A 21,190-nucleotide genomic window follows, 5' to 3' on the forward strand; every position below is an offset into this window, starting at 1 on the left:
GTAAAGCAAAGAGTTGTCTAAGATTTTGGAACCTGTCAATCATTAGGTACTAGATTATAAAAGTAGACCGTTTTACCACAGTGTTAAGTGTACCTTGTAAGGAGAGCAAGGAAATCAACAACTATGTGGGTGAAAGTGGTGAAACATTAGAGGGGAGGGCGAAAAACAGATGCCGTCATAGAATTGGCACAAAATGGAATTGCTGTCTGCCTTTGTTAATCAAGAGCTCTTACGTTTGGTTGAGTAATTTTGTTTGTGTGAAAACAAAAGCATAATTAACAGTCCCCTCTCCCATGCCAAAGGAAAAAAAAATGAATACGTCAGTTGAACAGGAGCTGAACAGAACATTTTGTTGAAGAGGATTCAGGTCGTCTCTGAACGGATGTATTAATTAGGCTCGCACCATTTTTTTTGAGAACTGTAAACCCATTATAATGGACAATGTTGCTGTGTTAATGTGTTCCAAATCAAGGCCCTCATTTTGAAAAAAAAGTTTATGCAACAAAGACCAAACGTCTGCTCTGAGTTAAATGTCGTTTTTTTTTTAGGTTTTTCAAGATTGTATCTTAATTCCTCTTAAAGGCTTTTCTTTATGAATGACCTTTTTTCTAGTTTATAAAATACCAAGTTCTAATTCAATCTAGGTCAGGTAACGCATTAGCAAGCCATGAAACAAGCCAATTCCAAATGATGTCCTTGTGAGCACTAAGAGTGCTGTATGATTAATATGATTAGCACCCTAACCCTGTTAAATTCTTCTCTTTTACTTCTTTGGGGGTTCGAACATGGAAAGAGCTTTAATCAGTGTGGCTCAACTTCAAATTATATGCTATGGCGTGGTGGGGAAAAAATGGCTTTGGCTCAGGGTACTGGGAAAAAAATAAGCAGTGCTGTCACACTCCATGGGTAATGTTTTGTGGCTGGACTTTTTGTTCTGGCTGAAATTTTATCCGGAGAGGGGTGGTAAGAATCAGATTGATTCCTAAACTGGGCAATGATGATCTTTAGGGCAGAGGGAAAAGGATTGTAAAATGTAAGGGTGTCATACTTGAAGACATCTGTCCCAAATTCCCACGCTTCCATAAGCCAGCCTCTTTGGCGTGGTGGGCTACCCGAACAACAATTATATGTCTTGACACACTCTTCTCTCCACCATGCTGCTACAGCAACTGACCTGTGACAGCCTCTTTGTGGATTGTAACCACTCAAATACATCCTCCAAATATATCTTATTATGGTCTGCAGGGATTTTCCCTGAAGAATACCCTCAACAACAGGGTGAAAAGTCTTGTTCTGCTTGGGAAAAAAAGGGTCAGACCGAATCCAATTCTTGTGCAGCAACCACAGAACTGTAGCCAGAATGTGACCGGAAAGGCTTATGTTTTTATGGCTTCACTTGGTGCAACAAAGGCTTATTTTCTTCCCAAATTCCTGGCAAATGCGATTGCAGTGACATAAAACACATCTCACTTAATTAGACTTAAGGATCAGATTCATACTCAGTTTTCTTAACATTGTGTGTTTTTTGTGTTACTACACAATGGCAAATGTTGCATTGCATTTTGGCATATTATCCCACTATTTAAACTGTCAATCTCCATTACAGATACCATGTCAAACTCAAAGCTGTAAACCTACAAGCTTAAGCACATGCAGTAGTAGCGGACATCTGGGACCAACTCCCTGTAATTGCTTCATTCAAAACATCTGTGTACAGTCAATCACCAAAAAAAAGCCACCACTGTGTACAGTGCAACCTATACTGTCAACACTATGCAGAAGAGATGTACATGTTTTTTATTTGGTTTTCTGGAGACACAGTGTCTCACAGCTGTCAACATTTGAGCAGATATCAAACTCGAGCACACATCCTTGCCTTAGTTTTACTGTCTGGATCAGCTGGCTTTTTCCTGAATTCCACTCCATAGATGTAACTGCATTAGTCCTGTAATACCTTGTAAACATCACCTCTCAGACTTCAAATACATACAAGTACCTTGCTGTTACACTAACTGAGCAAACATGTAAACAGTAACAGATCACATTTGAATGGTACCTTTGTCTTTTAAAGCTCAATCAGGCTTATTTAATTAGAGCCTAAACAGGGAGGATATTACTTGACTTTGTCACTCACGCCATTACTCACAGCAGGCGGGAAGTTTACTTTGAACAGCGGCTGTGATTGTGTGTGTTTATTGGTAGCCACTGCAGTATGACGACATATTGTGCTGATTTTATGCTGCACTCAAGCAACGTTTCAAAAACTGAAATGGCCACTGATTTCATACAAGGAAAATGTGATTTCACTTGTGCTCGTATATTGTCTGAGTGATCAATAGATATAATCTGCTAATGGGTTGAGTTTATGTCCATTGGCCTTATGTCTTCGGCAGAAATCTGCTCACTGAGGTACTTTTGGAGCCAATGTCCTTTTTATACTCCTCCCATACTTGGCACTGCACACTCATATTGCCTGATAGCCTGGCAGTGGCTAATGTGTGCAAATTGTCATTGGGAGTCTTTTTATATCAAGCACCAGTGCTCAGCACTTATTTAGAAGGTGACTTCAGCATTTCTCCCCCTTCCATCTCATTTAGTGTGTAGATCCATTGTTGAATATACAGTATGGGTCTGTAAAGCAGAAACTGCCCTTGTCTTAGGCTGTCCTTGAGATTGCAGCTCTCAGCAACGTAGACTAAGGAAGCAGGGAAAATCTTTAGAAAACCTTTTTCAGTTTTTTTTTTACCTTTCAGATTTGACTTTCATATGTTGCGTTGGGCTGTATGCTCAAGTCACACAGCATATAGTATTATTAGCCACAAAACACTCATTCAACAACAAATGCACTACAAGCATAACCAACTGGTCAAATTTATACTCCTATCAAGATGCAGCTCAGTGTCCCTACAGATGTAATGACGTAGCTCCTTTCTGAATGTATGCATGTACGTACTTCCAAAACTAACCTCTTGACTTTGGGCACAACTGCAACACAGTGGGGGGTGGGTCAATGAGAAATTGCTCTCTTATGAAACCTTCCCCTAGTGGCCACTCGGACAACTGCATTTTTTGGCACATTGGATAAACCTAGAATTCGCTGTGGTTGGGGCTTCACACTGCCAATTCTCTTTCTGAAGTAAATTAATGTCCTTGATAGTTGCAAGGATCATAAGATTGCAATGTACTCATCTTTTAAAAATATATACTATTATCTTAATTCCACGTCTTATGTGAAAAAAGTTTTGAGATAGCTCACAGTTGATGTCATGACTTTGTGGCGATTCTTGATTTGCACAGAGTGAGTGCACAAAGCAGCTGTAAAATACATTTTTGGGCTGAGCAAGAATGCATTCAAAAAGGCCAGAAACCTCTGTAACAGATCATTAATTTTAAATGCACTGCCTGGAGTCACATTAGCTGCCTACACTGGAGTTATGGGCCAGCATCATGTAACATACGCATTCTATAGGACTGGCAAGATGGGTTTGGTGCCCTTGTGCACTCGACCAAGCCTCGTTTTTATACGTTTTCACGGTTTCAGTGAGCCACATGGAAGTTAATGAGTAGTGTATATCAGACAGAAACACTATGGTTTGACTGTCCTGACATTTTACATGATCCTGATTTTTAAACGCTATTATGCTACACATTTTACAATTTAAAATGATTGTTATCACACACCCTCTTCTTTTCTCCTTCGAGCTGAATAAGCAGGGACAATGCATACTGCAGCATGAGAAAAATTCTGGCTTCTTAAAGGACAGCTAAATTATGATCTCTTGAGCACTTTGTTTTAGAATACATTGCAATTTCACAGGAGTTGATTTTTATTTCGCATGGATTGTCACATCCAATTACAATATTCAACACGCATCCATGCTTCTAGGCTTGCTTCTGGCTATTGTGTTTGATCAGGTATACTTTTGACTCACTGTAGAATCGACTAATTGTCTGTTCGACCTTGAACAGGCTGCAGGGAGCTTGGACAGGAGCTACCTTGTACAATTAATTCCTTCCCTCCTCCCCCTCTTTCTCTATTTGAATGAGCACACATTTGAAAGGGCAGTTTTTCCGATTATTCCCTCATTCACATAGTTAACGTGGTGCTTTCAAAAAAGATAAGTTGTTATGACTAACCTTCTTTCTATTACTTTTGGTTTTATTTATGCTTGGTCTTCATGCAGTGTGGAGAATGCACTGTCACTAATTTTTAAAATGGTGTATATGTGAATATCTTTAACTGTGTTGTAATAAAACAGATGCAATACTGTGTTAATTGTAAATCAGAAACAGAGCTAATAGGGGCGGCCAGTGGCTGAGTGGTTAGAGCAGTCGCCCCAAGTAAAGAGACTGAAGGTCTTTGAGGCAGCAGTCGCGGGTTTAACTCCGACCTGTGGCCCTTTGCTGCATGCCCCCCCCCCCCTTTACTTTTCTACTTTAACGATGACATGAACTAGGCCACTGTGTGACTGAGCTGAATTGACTAAGTCGTTATTGCTTTCATGAACAGTACATCAAACAACAAACAACAAGCAAACACCTACAAACTTTTCACAAGAGTTAAGATGGGCCAACTCTAATTACCTTAATGGATACGGGAAGAGATAAAGATAGCGTGCGCCCACACACATATACTATTGCACAGCATGTCAAGGACTTACAGTGATAAACCATATAAGGATGCATAGGTCAAGATGTCCAATATAACTAACAGTGCACAACTGCCAAGAAAATGACATATAGGATAGGAATTTGTTAAACCGGTTTGAGAAGAGAATGCTGCTTTGGCTGTTTTATTTAATAATTTAAAAAAAAACTTTGATCACTGACAAAACACATCAGTTCAGGCAGGGACAGAGTTGTATTGGAAAGTTTTGCAGTTCAGTCTGAAGTCACTCATTTGTAATACTGGTAATAGTTCTATTTCTGAGAAGATTTATCCATCGAGGTGGATTCTCATGCCAGATACCCAAGAGCATTTTTGGAAGGCGGCCATGATTGTCGTTTGGCTGTGTGCAGGCTAAGGCATCTCAAAGCTGTTTCCAGACTGATGTCTCCTCATGAAAATTTAATGAATAAGTGTTTCCAAAAAGGTGCCGTTTACGAGAGCAGCGGAAGACACTAATTATCCATATCACAGCAGGGAAAGGAAAACTTAAAGGTGCACATGAACCTCATTGGCATTCAGAATAAGCAGGTCTTGTTTTGCAGATTTACACTCAGCTAACTTTGCAGAGAGGCACACATTTTGCATATGTAAATCTCATGGCGTATGGAAAATTCCACTCTGCATCCTCTCAAAGATCATGACTTGCTGCAAGCTGAAAATACTTCCTGTGTAGAGCTGTGAGCTTCAGACAAAGCTGCTCTAGGCTTTGATTTGCTTTGTTTTGCTAAAAGAACATGTTTGGAGTAAGGAGCATTGAGAGTTATCTTCTCTCACATCTCAAACGGCAGCAAGATGTAGCCTGCCCTTGTTCAGTCGGTAAGTTGAGACACCAGCTTATTCAACATAGTGAAGCCACCTGCCATCATCAAAGAACTTCAAAGCTCCACCTCACCAGAATACATGTTTAGCCAGTGAAGCTATGGTTTCTTCTTTTCCGCCATTAAAAGAAATATGTTTTGTTTTAAAGACAGATAATGTAGGAGAGTGGTATATATCCCTCTCATCTAACTTTAAGCAAGAAAGTGAATATGTTAAGTTTTTTATTCCCTAAATACTCTATACTCATTTAACTAACTATTTGCCTTAACCGTATGTTTTCCATTTTCGCTTTTTGTTCATTTTGTGTCCTAGTCAATACTAAATATGAGTAGGGAAAACCATTTTTAAATGTAATGTCTTTGAGGAGAGAAAATACAATATTAACTTTTATACATTTTTTTATTTTTTTAAACTTTTATATCATACAATATACTTTTATTACTTTTATTTTATTTCAGTCATTAGACCAAACCTTTGCATAGTTCAAATGGACGTTTATTGCAAATAATTGGACCGTGTGCAGGAATTTTCTCTACTCTCACCTATATGGATATTTCCTCCTATGCACAAGATATGTAAACAACAGAAACATTGATATAAATCATATTTGACACCCTTTAGCTTGTGTATGAGATGTACAGTATCAGGCTTTCAACTTACTACATGTAAAACCATCCTCGTCAATATTACACATTCAGAGCAAAACTCCAGAAGTCAGGTGCAAGGGTAATAATGAGCAAACATGCTGGACTTTCACTCTTGAGACGGTTGTTCGTGTCCCTTCTCACATGAAAGTGAAACTTAATTATGTAACTAACATACTTATTAATAATAGTCCAGATAATCTCTTCTGGACCTAACTAAGTAACATTAGTAGATTTTTCTGTAATTCACAACATCAAAAAGTGTCAGTATTTGATGAGTGGGGAATGGAAGAATCTGTGGTTTGCAGAACTGTACAATGACAACATTTTATTTTGGTGACTGGGTTGCACAGTCATGATTTTAATGTCTTTAGAAACAATGATTATTTTAAAAATATATTATTTATTTTTTTAACGTTAGTAATTACGGAACAGGGAATCATTTTATTGTTAAAACAACACAACCAAACTTGTTCAAATCATTTGTATTTTGTAGTTATTTCTTGTGAAAAAAAAACAAAAAACATCATCTGCTGTCTTCACACTACACACTCCCCTCCGGATGACTTTAGATACACATCTCTCACTCTTATGACCAAAATTTCCATTGGCTCTCCCTCCTCATTAGGTCTGCACAGCGTTTGAGGAAGACCACTAACTGCTATAATGTCTCATATTTTTTCAGAGGACCAGCTGCCCCCTGGTTTCCCCACCATAGACATGGGCCCACAGTTGAAAGTGGTGGAGCGAACACGCACTGCCACCATGCTATGTGCCGCCAGCGGCAATCCCGACCCAGACATCTCCTGGTTTAAAGACTTCCTCCCTGTCAACACGACCAACAACAATGGACGCATTAAACAGCTCCGATCAGGTAGGTTTCCTCTGCTGAAAACTTAATTACAAAACAGGGAGTCCTATTTCACTCTTTGTTACCCTCTATCTGATCTGCTCCCCCCGCTGTCTCCTCTGTTCTTTCATCCTCTTCTTCCTCCCATAATTTAACTTCTCATTTGGCTTTTAATTTTGTAGGTAATGACATTGTTTCTACTACTTCCTGTCCTCTACTCCCTGTAAGCCCCGGTGTTTGCTGTCTGTGTGTGTCTCCCTTTGTCTTCCAGTGTTGTCATGGGCTATTGGGATTGTTCCGTCTCTGTGTTTGCTGGCTTCTGCCCTAACCTCTGCTCTCATTGCTCACTGCTGTGACTTTTTACAATTAATTATTTTGCTGTTTTGTGTTGATTTCCTTTCCACTGCATTGGTGCGGTGTGTTTTTTTAATCCATTATCTTAATTTCTTACCCCTTTTTTTTCAAACAATTAATATTCATCATTCGGCTTCATTCAGAATCTGCAAAGGAGTGCACATGGTTATAAAATAGAAGAACATGCAGAAAAAAACTAATTGATCAGCGTCCTTGTGCATTTGTTGAAATTTTGAAAGGAATAAATGTGCTTTGCATAAGAACTCTCTTGAGGTTAAAGAAAAACATCTATTTCTGGACACTAATCAGCCACGGTAGTGCGTAAAACTTCACAAAGCTTTTACTTTAACCCTTGATTCTATGAATTAACAGCCCCTGCATTAATGTGTAGATACCAGCTTTGTTTTTATTTGCCTGTGACCCTAATAGCCTGAATATCCCCCGTTTGATTTCATTATCTCAATACAAAGAGATTTTTCTCAAAGAATTCACATAAATCACAGCTTGCAGCTTTATGTGCCAGCTAAAGGCAACACATTAACACAACTACTTGTAAATTTTAAGTCTTGTATGTTTGACCACCTGTCTTCACAGATTTCACAGCTGTCCTTTGTTAAACCGTCTTGTTAATCTTACTTCCTTGCTGACTTGTTTTCAATAGAACTGTGTAGAATTAACTTATTTCTAATGTTCGATCAAGCATTAACGAAAACCTCTGTTAACTAAACTCACATAAAGAATATAATCATATTCTTATGCTGTCTTTCTTCTCTCTATATTTTTAAATCTACAGAATCCTTTGGTAAGTGCTTAGCTCTAAAGCACACATCACTCCCCACTAATTTCCATGTTTCCAACAACTATTAAAATGCATGGCATGCATTTTTACTAACAGATAGTTTAGGTAGTTTAGTTTCAGGGCTAATACTATAGGCACACACTCTTTCCTCACCCCACGGTGTTCAAGTATCCTACCACTGCCAGCTATAGTATCACCTTTTTCTGGAGATTATATCACCAAACCTTAGTTAATTGTCACATACTGACACGGGTCATGACCTGTCCTCACATGTTTGCTACTCATTCACTGACCCACCACTTACTCACTTATTTAATCTTTTAACACCAGCTCAGTAGGTATGGGAATGTCAAGAATTGTAGGGAGGTGACCAGCTCTGCTTAGCTCAGGTGAAGCAAAGGGATTTTAGGATGTTTAAATGTCTGCTCTCAATCTCATAGACAAAGTCCTCAAAGTCTTTCCCTTCAGTAGATGGTCTTCAGAAGCTATTGCCACTTTCAAAATGGCACCTTCCCGTGGTACATCAGTGTACAAGTTCTTCTCTCTGACCTTTGGTTTTTCTATGATGAATCCTGTCTCTTTGCCAGTAGAGCTCTCTCTCTTTCTCTCTCTCTCTATCCCTCTCTCCTTTTCTTTCCTCTACTACCTTTATTTACGTACCCTGTTAAATCTAATTTGATTCTTCTTCCAAAGCCCCCAGCCTCTATCTACTCGTACTAATGCTTCTTCTTTCTAATCTTATTTGCATTCATATTATCCACCCAGGTGGTACACCAATAAGAGGTAAGAGTGCTGAACTGACGTTCACAGAATGAAAATAATACAAATTCATTCTTGCTGTCAACCCATCCATTCACTTGAATCACCTCCATTTCTGTCCTGTTTACCAAGACCAAATCCCATTAAGTTCATATGGACTTTTCTTTTTATTTCTTTCATTGACTAAATTTGTATTCCATTTTTTCGTCTATGCTTTATTTACTCCTTTGTATTCTGGTTTCAAGAGCCTGTTTAGCTCAGTTGTGATATGCTTGCCTTGGCTCAAATAAGCATATCCAATGACAATTATTTTTTTAAACTATATTTTTTCCGTTCATTTTTGTTTTCTTTTTGGCCATAGCGAATCATGTGTCCCTCTTTTTGTCCAACTAAAACAACCAAGCATTTTTTCCCCCTTAGCTGTTCTTGTTCAGCACTAAAAATATGCACAGATGCTGTGGAATCACGCAGGCATGCTGAAGACAACATTGGCTCTCCTTTGCTTTTTTCTCCCAAAGAATTCTTTCTATCTTTGCAAACTATTTTTTTCCATTTCTTCTATTTGCTTTCCTCTCCTGTACCTCTACAAAAAAGCCCAAACAACCACTTTTTTGATAAAGTTTCTACGGTGCTTTTTTTCTCTTTCACCTATTTTTCTTACTTTTCTTGGGTTTGGAGACTATTTTACTTTTTGACTTTTTTTTCTTCAGGGTTTGGGGAAGGCAAACAGTAGAGTCTGACGAGGACCTGATTGGCTCTTTTTTGCCGTGTGAAATGAAGCTGGAGAGTTGTTGATGCATAAAAGCCATTTTTCCCTGGGTCATGTGACACCACACTGCTGATCCCATTGGTGGATTTTTATGGGTGTCTTTTGTAGCTTTCACAAGCTAAAGCAGTGGTTGGTTACTTTCTTGTTGGCTCAGGTCGATATTTTGAATTTTGTCTTCTAATACAATTGCATTTTATTTTTCAGCTAAGGGTTGTCAGAAGGTTGTAAGTTGTGCCGACATACATTTCTTGCCAAGATTTGCATGTCAAAACTTTTGTTACAGAGGGTTATATGTTGGTTTTGCCTAATATAATACTTCAATTACCATTTTTCCACATATACGAGCAGCATTTTTCAATTTTTTGTATGGGCTGCATTTTTTTGAAAGTTACTTCACCTAGATGAAGTCCCAAATTATTCCGTTAGGTGAATGTTACACTCGATCTGTGATTGAATATGCTAAAATTCATACCTAAATTACTTTCTTTCAATTGTCCTCCCTTGTTATGCTGCTTTCTTATACTGTAAACCTTTTTTTGTTTGATCCATGTTTCCCTGAAGCAGTATCACTCATCCCCATATTGACCAGTCCAGTGACATGTTGTATATTGAAGGGCTTGCCCCTATTCTTTAAAGTGAAATTATGACATTTTTATTTTTTACATTGGCGCTAGGATGAGTGTCTTTTTAGACCCTATAGCCTTATAACTAATAAGGCTTTTTTGCTAAAGAAGTCATCAACAAGGTAAAGTATTATAGGCAGGAGATAACTTAGGGGTTTTCTTTTTTTTTTCTTTTGGATTTGGTTGACAATGTGTTATTTTATTTTCCCTTGTTACTTTAGCCCTGTTAAGAGGAACAATATATTTCTATTGCAATAGAGTGCTGCAGAAATGAGTCCAAAATTTGGAAATGAGTTATAATTTTTGCAATTCCTATTTCATCTTCTCAAAGTCAACGGGTTTTTGGAATGGGCATTTGGTTAGATGCCTAAAATAAGGTCTATGGTTTACGCAAGCTTAAGAGATGTTCACATTTTGTTTTACGACCTAAAATACTTCATGAAAAGCCCCACTCTGGAATTTTTAATCTTTCATGTGTTAAAATAGTTACCAACAATGGCTTAATGAGACCACAAACGTGATTACACCGAACACCAGAAATTACTTGGACGCTAGTGGTGGTGACATAGTCACGTGACTGTTGTAGTTTGTTTATATCGAAACATTAGCTTTTTACTTCTGCAATTATCCTTAAAAAATCCTAAAAGTGGTATTAATTTGTGGCATCATAAACTTTTGTTCACTACAGACCTTACTTTCTGCAATAACCCAAAACCGAATGGAAAAATTCCATTTGCTTTCTGTTGAGGGAACCAGGGTGTTGCTATGTTCTGGGTTGTCCTACAAAAAAATATGTCATCCCTGCAGCACTCTATGTCTTGCATGATTGCTATTTGCAGCGATCCCTCACCTATAGTAGGATAACACAGTCTCCATGTTACCTCAGCCAGTGGATCAGGCTGTGCAAATGATGGGGGATGAAGTTTAAAATATAGAGTTTATAGGAAGAGATGCAAGAATGTAGCATTCCATTAATGCAGTTTATTGGATATTGTTTAATAACAACTTTCCTCAAACTGTCGAACTACTGAGGCTTGAATGGACAAAGCATAACTAGAGATGAAGGGGGCTGATGTTGGCCTCCTTTTCTTTTTAATTTCTGCTTGTGAACTTGATGAGAGCGACATAATTTTAACCAAACATACTCCACTACCACCTTTGCTATTCTCAACTAGGAGCCCTCCAGATAGAGCAGAGCGAAGAGTCTGACCAGGGGAAGTATGAATGTGTGGCGACCAACAACGATGGAACCCGCTACTCTGCCCCAGCAAATCTATACGTCAGAGGTAGGAAACACGTGTTGACAACACTGCATGCTTCTGTCAAATATTATGTTAACTTTCTCTTTAAAGTTCACGAGGCACCTTTAAATCAGCTAATAAAGTCTGCAGGGGAAATATCCTGTGAGGCCTTTGTAAGTATGCTTTGCTTTGAATGTTTTGGTTCTTTTTTTTTGCACTTGACTTACCTGCACTTATTTGAACCTACAATATCTGCTCTGTTATGTCTTTCTGGTCCTTTCTGTTGATAATCCTGAGTCTAACAATAAATAGTCTAACACCAATGACTAGACTGCTTGCCATGTTTTTCTACTAATTGCCTTTCAAACCTGACTGTCGGAGGTGGTGAAGGGGGGTCGGCCCTCCTCCATCAGTCCCAACTCTTTCCTAGCAGTGAACAGATCCTCTCTGTCCCTTTCTCCCCATTGATCAACATTGGAAGGACAAATTTAATCTCACTAGTTTCAATAACATTGAAATGTAAAAAAATCAAGATTTAAAACTGGCATGAAATTGAAATTAAATTTTATTTATAGTGCCAATACATGACAAACGTTATCTCAAGACACTTACATATAGTGTAGGTCTAGACCACACTATATAACTTATTTATGAATATAGAGGGTATTTAACTATCCTACTCCATATGTAAAATATTAGTCACAATCTTTGGTCGCAATACAGCGTTAGGAACATATAGCTTCATTTTAGCCTTTCTTCCATAAAGGCTGTGATCTTTTACTCTATTTAAGTCACAATTTTGGTGAAACTGTTGTTGCTGCTTCTCACTTTAACTTGCACATGGCAGTAAAGGCTTAATTTGCTTTTATGTACACAAACCATAGGCTGTCTATAAAGAAGGACGATGTGTCTCAACTTCCTCCCACTGTACAAAAATAATACCAAAATGTCCTAGATACAGGCACGGCCATCTTGCTTATTTACAGCCAGTGTCTCCACAGTAGTGCTCGGATGTTGGAGCTGTGGTAGTGAAGTCCCGCTCATAAACCCATCTGACTAATCACAAGTCAATCACAGCAGTCAGTCATTGGGTTACCACCTCCTTATTATAGTTTCAAATAACTAATATACCAGCGTGGTAAGAACCACCTAACATTGGGAGAAACGTATTTGATGTTTTAGTTTGGCCCATTTCCCATCTGCTAACATGGAGGGGGCGGACCTACGCTGTAGCCAGACACAAGGTGGGCGATTGAGATGTTTTTGCTTCACTTTTGCGGAGCTGTCATGTCATCCTTCCTTATATATAGTCTATAGTACAAACCCACTGTTACTCTTCCAGTACTGTCAAGATTTGTCTTAATTAAATTATCTATAAACCCATATTACACCCATTATCATCCAGTTCCCAAGTAACATTATACACAATATTAATAACAGAGCGACAATTTAAATTTTCATTATCAGCTAACCACATGGCTCTTTCTTATTCCAAATGTTTGAACTGAAACAGGTCAGACTTTCGCTTTGTAATATGGGTGCCAGGGAGATACAAGGGGCTCCCTGCACTTTTGAAACAGGAGGTCCTTCGAATTGTTTAAGCAGCATTTGAACACCTAAAACATGGCCTTTTTACTCTCTGTGTTTCCCTTGTTTTTCTCCTTTCCTTATTTACTTTTGTTCTGCATCAAATTTCCTACATCCCTCAGAGCTACGAGAAGGTTGGTGTGTTTTTACTTTTTGAACACAACACAAAACATAAATAAAGTGGGTTTTTTTGCCACAAAAACCACAACATGTTTCCACTTTTTGTTTTTTATTTACTTCTATTAATATAATTTTGTATCTCTGTTGCTCATTCAATGTTCATGTTCCCATTGAGAATGTCCCTGGTTCTTGTCAGAGTGCTTGACTGTCCAACAGGTGGTGCATGTTTGCATCTTTGAGGTGGGGTGGGAGGGACGATATTTGCATCTGTCTCAGGGTCTATTTGCATGGTCACCTCCTAATGCTTGAGCTAGTCATCCCCTTTTCTCCAACTCTTACCCTGTCAGTGTTCCTGCTTGGTTTCTGTGATGACTAACAACACGGCAGGTCAATGGGATCAAACAGAATCCAATTGTATTAATAAAATGCATTATATTCAGAAAATAAAATAAAGGTGACACATTATACCAGCAGGAAAAAATGCCCTTGATTTATGTGGGTGCCTGGAACTAATAGCTGTTGTTCAATATGAGCACAGAATCTTTCTCTCCGTAGAGCCATTTAAGCATCACTAAACTCAAATTTTCCCTGTGGTGTTCTGCACAATTGAAGTTTCTCAGAGATAAAAATATGTTGAAGCAAAATCCACCCTTTGTTGTAATTGGCACTAAAGTCAAGCGCCAAGCTGTAAAAAAACAACCTTGCCCTCAGAGATAATACACTTCATCTGAAAACAATGTGTCTGCGCAGGAAGTCATGAAAGAATGATGTATTTAGAGCGTTATCCATGAGACTTGACAAATGTAATGATATTCAAATGAGCAGGATAATATTATGTCTGTGGGGAGTGTGATCCAATTGGATATTAATTAAATATTGAGTGAGAGAAACGTTGTATTTAATAATGCAAGCAGTTCCCCTAGATTTCCTCTCTGGAGAGCTGCAGTCTGCTCAACAGAATGGGCTTTATAAATTAGTAGCAGGCAGCAGGAAGCGCATGTGCCTAAGTTGCAGCCAAATATACCTGCACAAATAACGAGTTTAGAGTCACAGGGCCAGTAGAGGCTATTTACAAAGCAGGGTCAATTAGCGAGCAATAAATACAAGTATTCAGACATTTAAAGGAGACATATTCCTTAACAGCTTTCTTCAATGACCCAAGATAATAGTATATGCCAAATGCCATGAGCAGTAACACTGACTTTACTCTTATTAATGTTTTACATATACTGTACCTGGTAGTACCGGTCTCTCCCCCTTATACCTAAGCCTTGTAGTTATCCGTGTCATCTATTCTTAAATATTTTTGTAAAAAATCCTCTCCAGTAAAACTAAAAACAAGTATTGTTTTGTCCATTCATTTACCCTTTGTCCTAAGATGCCTTCTCCCTTAAGTGTTTCTTAGTTCTCCCAGGAACTTGAGCTTGTGCAAGTCCCATTTACAACAATGTAGCATTACCTACCAGACTAACCCTTCCATTACACTGTGCCACCACGTCTTCCTTCTGACCCCGTTACTACTTCTTTTATTCCTGCCAGCCCTTTTCCCCCTGACTCCCTTACATGGTTGCCTCACAAAGTCACATATCATTCTTGTATGCATGACAGATTCTTGCTCCCCTCCAAATGGCCTTGAAGCCGTCCATGTGCATTATGAATGTTATACATTTAAGTTAACTTAAAAGGGTAACCTTTCTTTGAAGTTTTCACCTTTTTTTTAAAGAATTTTTTTGAGAATGTGTATCTGCTAGAGCTGTCAAATGATATGGGTTTTTAAGATACAAACTGGTATTAACGTTGCTGCACATAATCGTGATCATTCAAAATAAAATCACACTTGATCGTATTTTTAAATAACATGTAAAATACTTTGTTTAGCGGCAACGTGTCAGAATCAGAAGCAATCTTGTATAACAGTAATCATTGTAAAACTAAAACTCAGCAGTAAGTAACAAATATACCACATAATCTACTCGAATGGCAGTTCTATGCATGTTTTTTTTTTTTTTTATTGTCTCCCAAATGCGCTGTACATAGATCTTGAAAACAATGACTGGCTTAATCAGTGTATTTCCTGCAAATCTACCCTTTCCATGCTTTGTTGGAGCATCTCATTTCCTGTATGTAAGCCGTAAGGATTGTCTAGATCCTTGACATGTTCCTAGGTGAAGGTAAAGTTACATTTCAGAACTTTCATTCTGAATAAGCTCTCTCAGCCCTTTGTCTGGCACTGTACTACGGCCTGCAGTCCTGTTGAGATCATTTGAATAGGCATCAGTTAATGTTCTTGATTTAGATTCATTCACAGACTTGGACTAATTTGTAAAATCATAGAACATAGTGTAGCGAGACACATTAATGCTTTAAGCGCCAGCATAACTGGTCCTCTTGTGATAAGCTAGAAACCTCTCATTTGTCATTGAGTTCGCCAGAAAAGTATGCATAACTTGACTTTCTTCATCTGAGCTGTCTGGCAGAGTTCTAAAGTCTAAAGCCACTTTGAAAAGTGAAGGCAGGACAGGGAAATATGTTAAGGGGTGATTGTGTTATCACTCTAAAGTTGACCCAAGATGTGAATGCATAACATTTGATAGCTCTAATTTCTATTTTGGACGGAGCCTGAAAAGCACAGAAAAAATGTGATTCTGCTTGTTGTGTATGTGATTTCTCTCAGGCATTATCCATGTTTGTGTGATGTGAGAATGTGATGAGGCACATTATCTCACATCAGCTGGAAGTACGCAGCCGGAGAGTTGTTTCTTTGCATACAACTGTGAAGTGCTGTCGACTCTCCAGCACTTTGTCCATGTCTGTATATCTGTACAAAGATACGGTATTTTGTGCATGGCACTTGTGTTGTTCATTCACCATTGAAATCTCTAAGTTTCGGATCAAATGTGTTTTCTTATCCTTCATTAAACAATCATAAATGATCTATTTAGTAATAGATTCTATTTTTATGCTACAATTAAACCTTTAACGTTCTACTAATCATACTATAGAATGTATAAGTGAAACAATCAATCTGTTTTCTTTTGGCAACATTTAAGGAGAATTCAGAAGATGTTTCCATAAATGTATTTTGTTGTTCCACTTTCTGTTGGGTTTTTACACCATATCTGGTCTTTTTCAGTGCGCAGGGTGCCACCAAGATTCTCCATTCCACCTACAGACAATGAGATCATGCCAGGCGGCAGTGTTAATATCACATGTGTGGCAGTCGGCTCTCCCATGCCTTATGTCAAGTGGATGCTGGGTGCTGAAGACCTTACACCAGAGGACGACATGCCCATTGGAAGGAATGTCTTAGAGCTCACAGATGTCCGACAGTCGGCCAACTACACCTGTGTGGCCATGTCAACCCTGGGGGTTATAGAGGCTGTGGCACAGATAACGGTGAAAGGTAAAGCTGCTTATTTTGTATAATTTAAGGTTCCATATTGTAAAAAGTGAGATTTCAGGTCTTTTGATATAAAGGTTAGGGTTGATATAAATACTGTGATACTGTGATACTGTGAAACGCTCAATCCAGAAAGTGCTGAGCGGTTACAGTAAATACCTGGCTGCAATGATGGTGCAGAGACACAGAGCAACGATTCAGAAGACCTAGAAACACTGACAATTAGAGGAGACTGGACTTTTCCAGGAAGAGGGCTCAAAGAGACAGGCATTAAAACAGAGTTTCTTAGACAGAGGGTGTATACAGGTATATTGAGACAAACAGTATGAGAAAAATAGTTTGTTTTTTCAACATTAAAGCATATAGACATTTCCCAGTAGTAACCCAACATTCAAGTAATAATGTGAAAATGAAAATCAATGTGCAGGGATAAATATCCAAGCACAGACAACTGGCAGTGATTTAAAGAAAGTTATTCACCACTCACTGCCACAATAAGTCATATGTGCAGGATTCCTTCCCAAGTCCTGGCAGTGCCAGCCTTTAGTGCATTAGATTCCAGATTGAGAACATAGTGACGTGCTTATCTCTGTGCTGGAAAGCTACAGAGCCACAAGCTCACCATTTCTGTAAGAGGTCGAGGAGGTGGGGGTTGTGAAACGTAGTGAGTATTGTTTGGTGTCCTCTGTAGGCATAGTACTTATCTGAGTGTAATCATATCTACACAGCAGCATACCAGAAAAGATATCCCAGATTGGGGTTGTTGTGTTCACATGCACACAAGGGACAGACTCACGTACACACACACTTTGTTTTTCTGAGACATATCATAGAGATATTAGTCACAATATAACAGTCCGGCAGCAAGCTCCCCCAGAAGCATACTTCAGATGGTACATAAAGACAATCTATTGCCCATATATCTTTTGCCATGTGTCACGGTGTGGGGAATTAAAGCAATAAATTTACCTGTTAAATTATTAAAGTGATAAACACTGGGGTATCAGAGATTAACGACAACAGTACTCTCAGCTTCTGAACATGGTGTATGCAAGCCTTTAATTTCATACATTACTTGTTTGTTTGTCTGTTTTAACAAATGCAAACTAGCGGTGAAATAACATGCAGACGATCCACCCACTTGATAGAAAGCACACAACATGAGTCTCATGTGACGCCATATATGCTGTATATCATCAGCACCAAGTGCAATGTGTTGGGGTAAATTAATATAATCAATGTAATTTAACCATCTGCAAATTCAAATAAAGTCTCTATGGCCCATAACATTACATACATTACTTTACAGAGGTATAACTTTGCTGTATACTTTGCATTTCTGTTAATATTTATGATATTAATTATCAATACAGCATTGCCCAAGGCTCCAGGCATTCCTGTGGTAACAGAGCGGACAGCCACCAGCATAACATTGACTTGGGACTCTGGCAACCCTGAACCAGTGTCCTACTACATCATCCAACACAAGTCCAAGTACTCAGAGGACACATACAAGGAGATCGATGGTGTAGCCACTACTCGGTACAGCGTGGGAGGCCTCAGCCCATACTCAGACTATGAGTTTCGGGTGGTGGCGGTGAACAACATTGGGCGAGGGCCACCCAGCGAGAGCATTGAGGCCAAAACAGCTGAGCAGGCACCCAGCACGGCACCGAGGCAAGTCAGAGGTCACATGCTGAGCACCACCACAGCTGTGATCCACTGGGATGAACCAGAGGAAGCTAATGGTCAGATCATGGGCTACCGTGTCTACTACACCATGGATTCAACCCAGCACGTAAACCTCTGGGAGAAGCAGATTGTCCGGGGGTCTAACTTTGTCACCATCCAGGGCCTCATCCCTAATAAGACCTACTACATCAAGGTTTTGGCCTACACCTCAGTCGGTGATGGACCTCTTTCCCCAGACCTTCAAATAATCGCTAAGACGGGAGGTGAGTATGGTTTGTTTTCGTTGTTAGAGAATCTATAATTGAGCAAATTCAAACAATGTTCAACATATGTCCGGACTCCACAATTAAACCCAGTGTCACAAACATTTATTTTTTTTTGTCACAGATCCTCATTAGTGGTTTCCAGTTGCAAACACAGGCTGTCAGCAGAAACTTCAATAGACTTCCCAAGTGGGAAAATGGTATCAGACAAGTTAGCCAAGAATAATGAATGCAAATGTAAAAGTTGTGTAAAAGTATTTTTTTCCCCTCAGCATTAAGTAACCAAGTACTATATGTCTGCAGCAGATTATCACATTAGTAAATATAAGCAGTGTTGGATAGCAGCGTCATGTGTTTTTCGAAATTACATTTTTAGTAGTTTAGTTCTTTTAATGATAGTTAACCGATTTCTGCTGCAGTTTGAAATAAAACTGGTGAGAATGAGTGATGCCACTGTCATACACAGATGTCTGTGTGTGTAACATAGTTCATGGATGTGCAAAAATTAGCTTTGATGTATTAAATTACTTCTGCCATTTTGCTGTAGTTTACCTTGCTACATTTATTTGGGGGTAATTAGGGACTAGAGTCGCTACAATCTCATTCATGGCCTCTCAGTGTCATTTACAAGCAGCTGCTGAGTCAAGTGCGACACCTAGAGGTAAAAAATGCGCCAGTCTGGTGTTTGGCGTTTTATCAAACCAATTGAAAAAATCTTACATTAGCCGAAGCCTATTCTTCGCTGAACCAATTTGGCTGAAATAAATGTGTCTAGTAAAATACAATGTGACTCTATTAGCAATACCTCCAACCACAAAGTGGCATCTGTGCCAGTATGACAGTAATGATAATGCATAGTGATGTGGATGTGGAGAGTAATGAATTCATCTCTTCATTCCAATTGCAGTTCCCTCCCAACCAACCGACTTCAAAGGAGAAGCCAAATCAGAAACAAGTATTTTACTTTCATGGATTGCCCCGGCACAGACTGGACAGGAAAATCAAATCACAGGATATGAACTGATGTACAGGAAGACGGATGACAAAGAGGAGGTAATTATTTCCTGACTTTACCCATTTTGGCAACTTTAAAAGGATGTTATAACAAACAAAATACTCTGAATTACAGTAAGACATTTCTGATTGTGTTAACCAAGCATTGTATTTTCTTTATGTTATTTTCTTGTGCTTCCCCACCATAAATGCCAGTAGACATAATAAGTCACATACTTACATAATACAAAACCTGTAGGATTATGTTGGTCTATTTTAATTTGTGGTTTAATTATCATGTCTCTGAATGGACATAGAGTAAAATAAATTATCTTATATTACAATTACATGGTGGAGTTCGCAGGTCCAGTGTTTAAATGAATATTCAAAACATGAATGATATTTGTTATAAACAGCAACATCAATTATATATTGTAAATTAACACCACAACTTATTATAAATAAATAAATAAATAAATACTGCAGCCATATGGCTGTATATTTTAAGTTTGTATAATCAGTAGTTCATGCAGTATTACAAATCTGAAATGTAAAGAATGCCATTGGTCAGAAATTGTTGAAGCATTGGTTTTACCATGTCATTTGTCAATCACTATAAAGTGTATTAAATTGAGTGTCACACTTATTTATATAATCTGACAACTTGTTTTATTTCTGACAACAAATTTGTATACCCTCAATTTTCATTTTCATATCAGAAAGCAGCATACTTAGATTCATTTTTTATGTCATTTAAAAACTGACAATATGAATCTTTCTCCACAGAAACGTATCAGCTTTGAGCCAACAACAACATATCTGCTGAAGGACTTGAAGCCCTTCACTACTTATACTTTCCGGCTGGCTGCCCGCAGTAAACATGGAGTTGGGGCTTACACCAATGAGATCTCTGCAGAAACTCCACAGACACGTAGGTCTTCTTCCTTATCTGACAGAGTTTAAATGATTTTGGAAGGGACACATTTTTCAAATGCATTCCAAATTTAAATGTGCTTGAAAATCTAAAAAAGTGACAAAAACATCAGGATGGTCCTGAGCACAGATAGAGCAAATATGAATTTTCTTTAAAAGGTTAATGCATTTGAAAAGATGTCATTATTTGAAATGGTAAATAAGTGTTACCTAACCATGCAGTATTCACTTTGAAACTGTTGCATGGACAATGTACCTAGGCTTCCCTGTGAAGTCAGGAGACAAGGTTACAAAAACTATTCCTTTCCACCTTTGAAGTGCAAAAACAGTCTTGACCGAAATGAATGATAAAACCTTGAATTATTTATAGGAATTCCCACTGTCTTACCCAACTGTTTTTCATAAGTGAAAGGGCATTTTAGGAAGCCTTGTCTCTTGACATTGCAGGTCAGCCAAACAATAACACAGTGGGAAATTTAAGACTGAGCTTTCTATGTTGATACACTGACAAGAACCCCTTGGGATTTTCCCTTTTTCGGCATTGACATAAATGTTCAACTCAAATTACAATCAAGAAAGTTGTAGAGGAACCATATCATAGAAAGCTCAAAGCAAATATTGTCTCTGTAGTTAGGGACATTTCCATCCAAAAGACCCCAGATTTATGAAACGGGT

At 38.4% G+C, this 21,190-nt stretch overlaps 1 protein-coding gene across 5 annotated transcripts in view; it reads left to right on the forward strand.

Annotated features, from left to right (window-relative positions):
* The window catches only part of LOC310964116 (receptor-type tyrosine-protein phosphatase delta), a 145,537-nt gene that overhangs the window by 84,902 nt on the left and 39,445 nt on the right, over positions 1 to 21,190 (forward strand). For 4 of the 5 annotated variants that reach the window (XM_083937118.1, XM_083937120.1, XM_083937119.1 and 1 more), the window contains exons 5-10: positions 6,818 to 7,006; positions 11,462 to 11,572; positions 16,368 to 16,637; positions 18,008 to 18,589; positions 19,497 to 19,642; positions 20,369 to 20,513. In XM_083937118.1, coding sequence (XP_083793244.1) covers positions 6,818 to 7,006; positions 11,462 to 11,572; positions 16,368 to 16,637; positions 18,008 to 18,589; positions 19,497 to 19,642; positions 20,369 to 20,513 — 1,443 coding nt within the window. Of the gene's footprint in view, positions 1 to 5,469; positions 5,486 to 6,817; positions 7,007 to 11,461; positions 11,573 to 16,367; positions 16,638 to 18,007; positions 18,590 to 19,496; positions 19,643 to 20,368; positions 20,514 to 21,190 lie in introns of those variants that run through there. The other variant, XM_083937122.1, reaches the window with a different exon arrangement.

Source organism: Echiichthys vipera, assembly GCF_963691815.1.
Source record: "Echiichthys vipera genome assembly, chromosome: 22".
NCBI lineage: Eukaryota > Metazoa > Chordata > Actinopteri > Perciformes > Trachinidae > Echiichthys > Echiichthys vipera.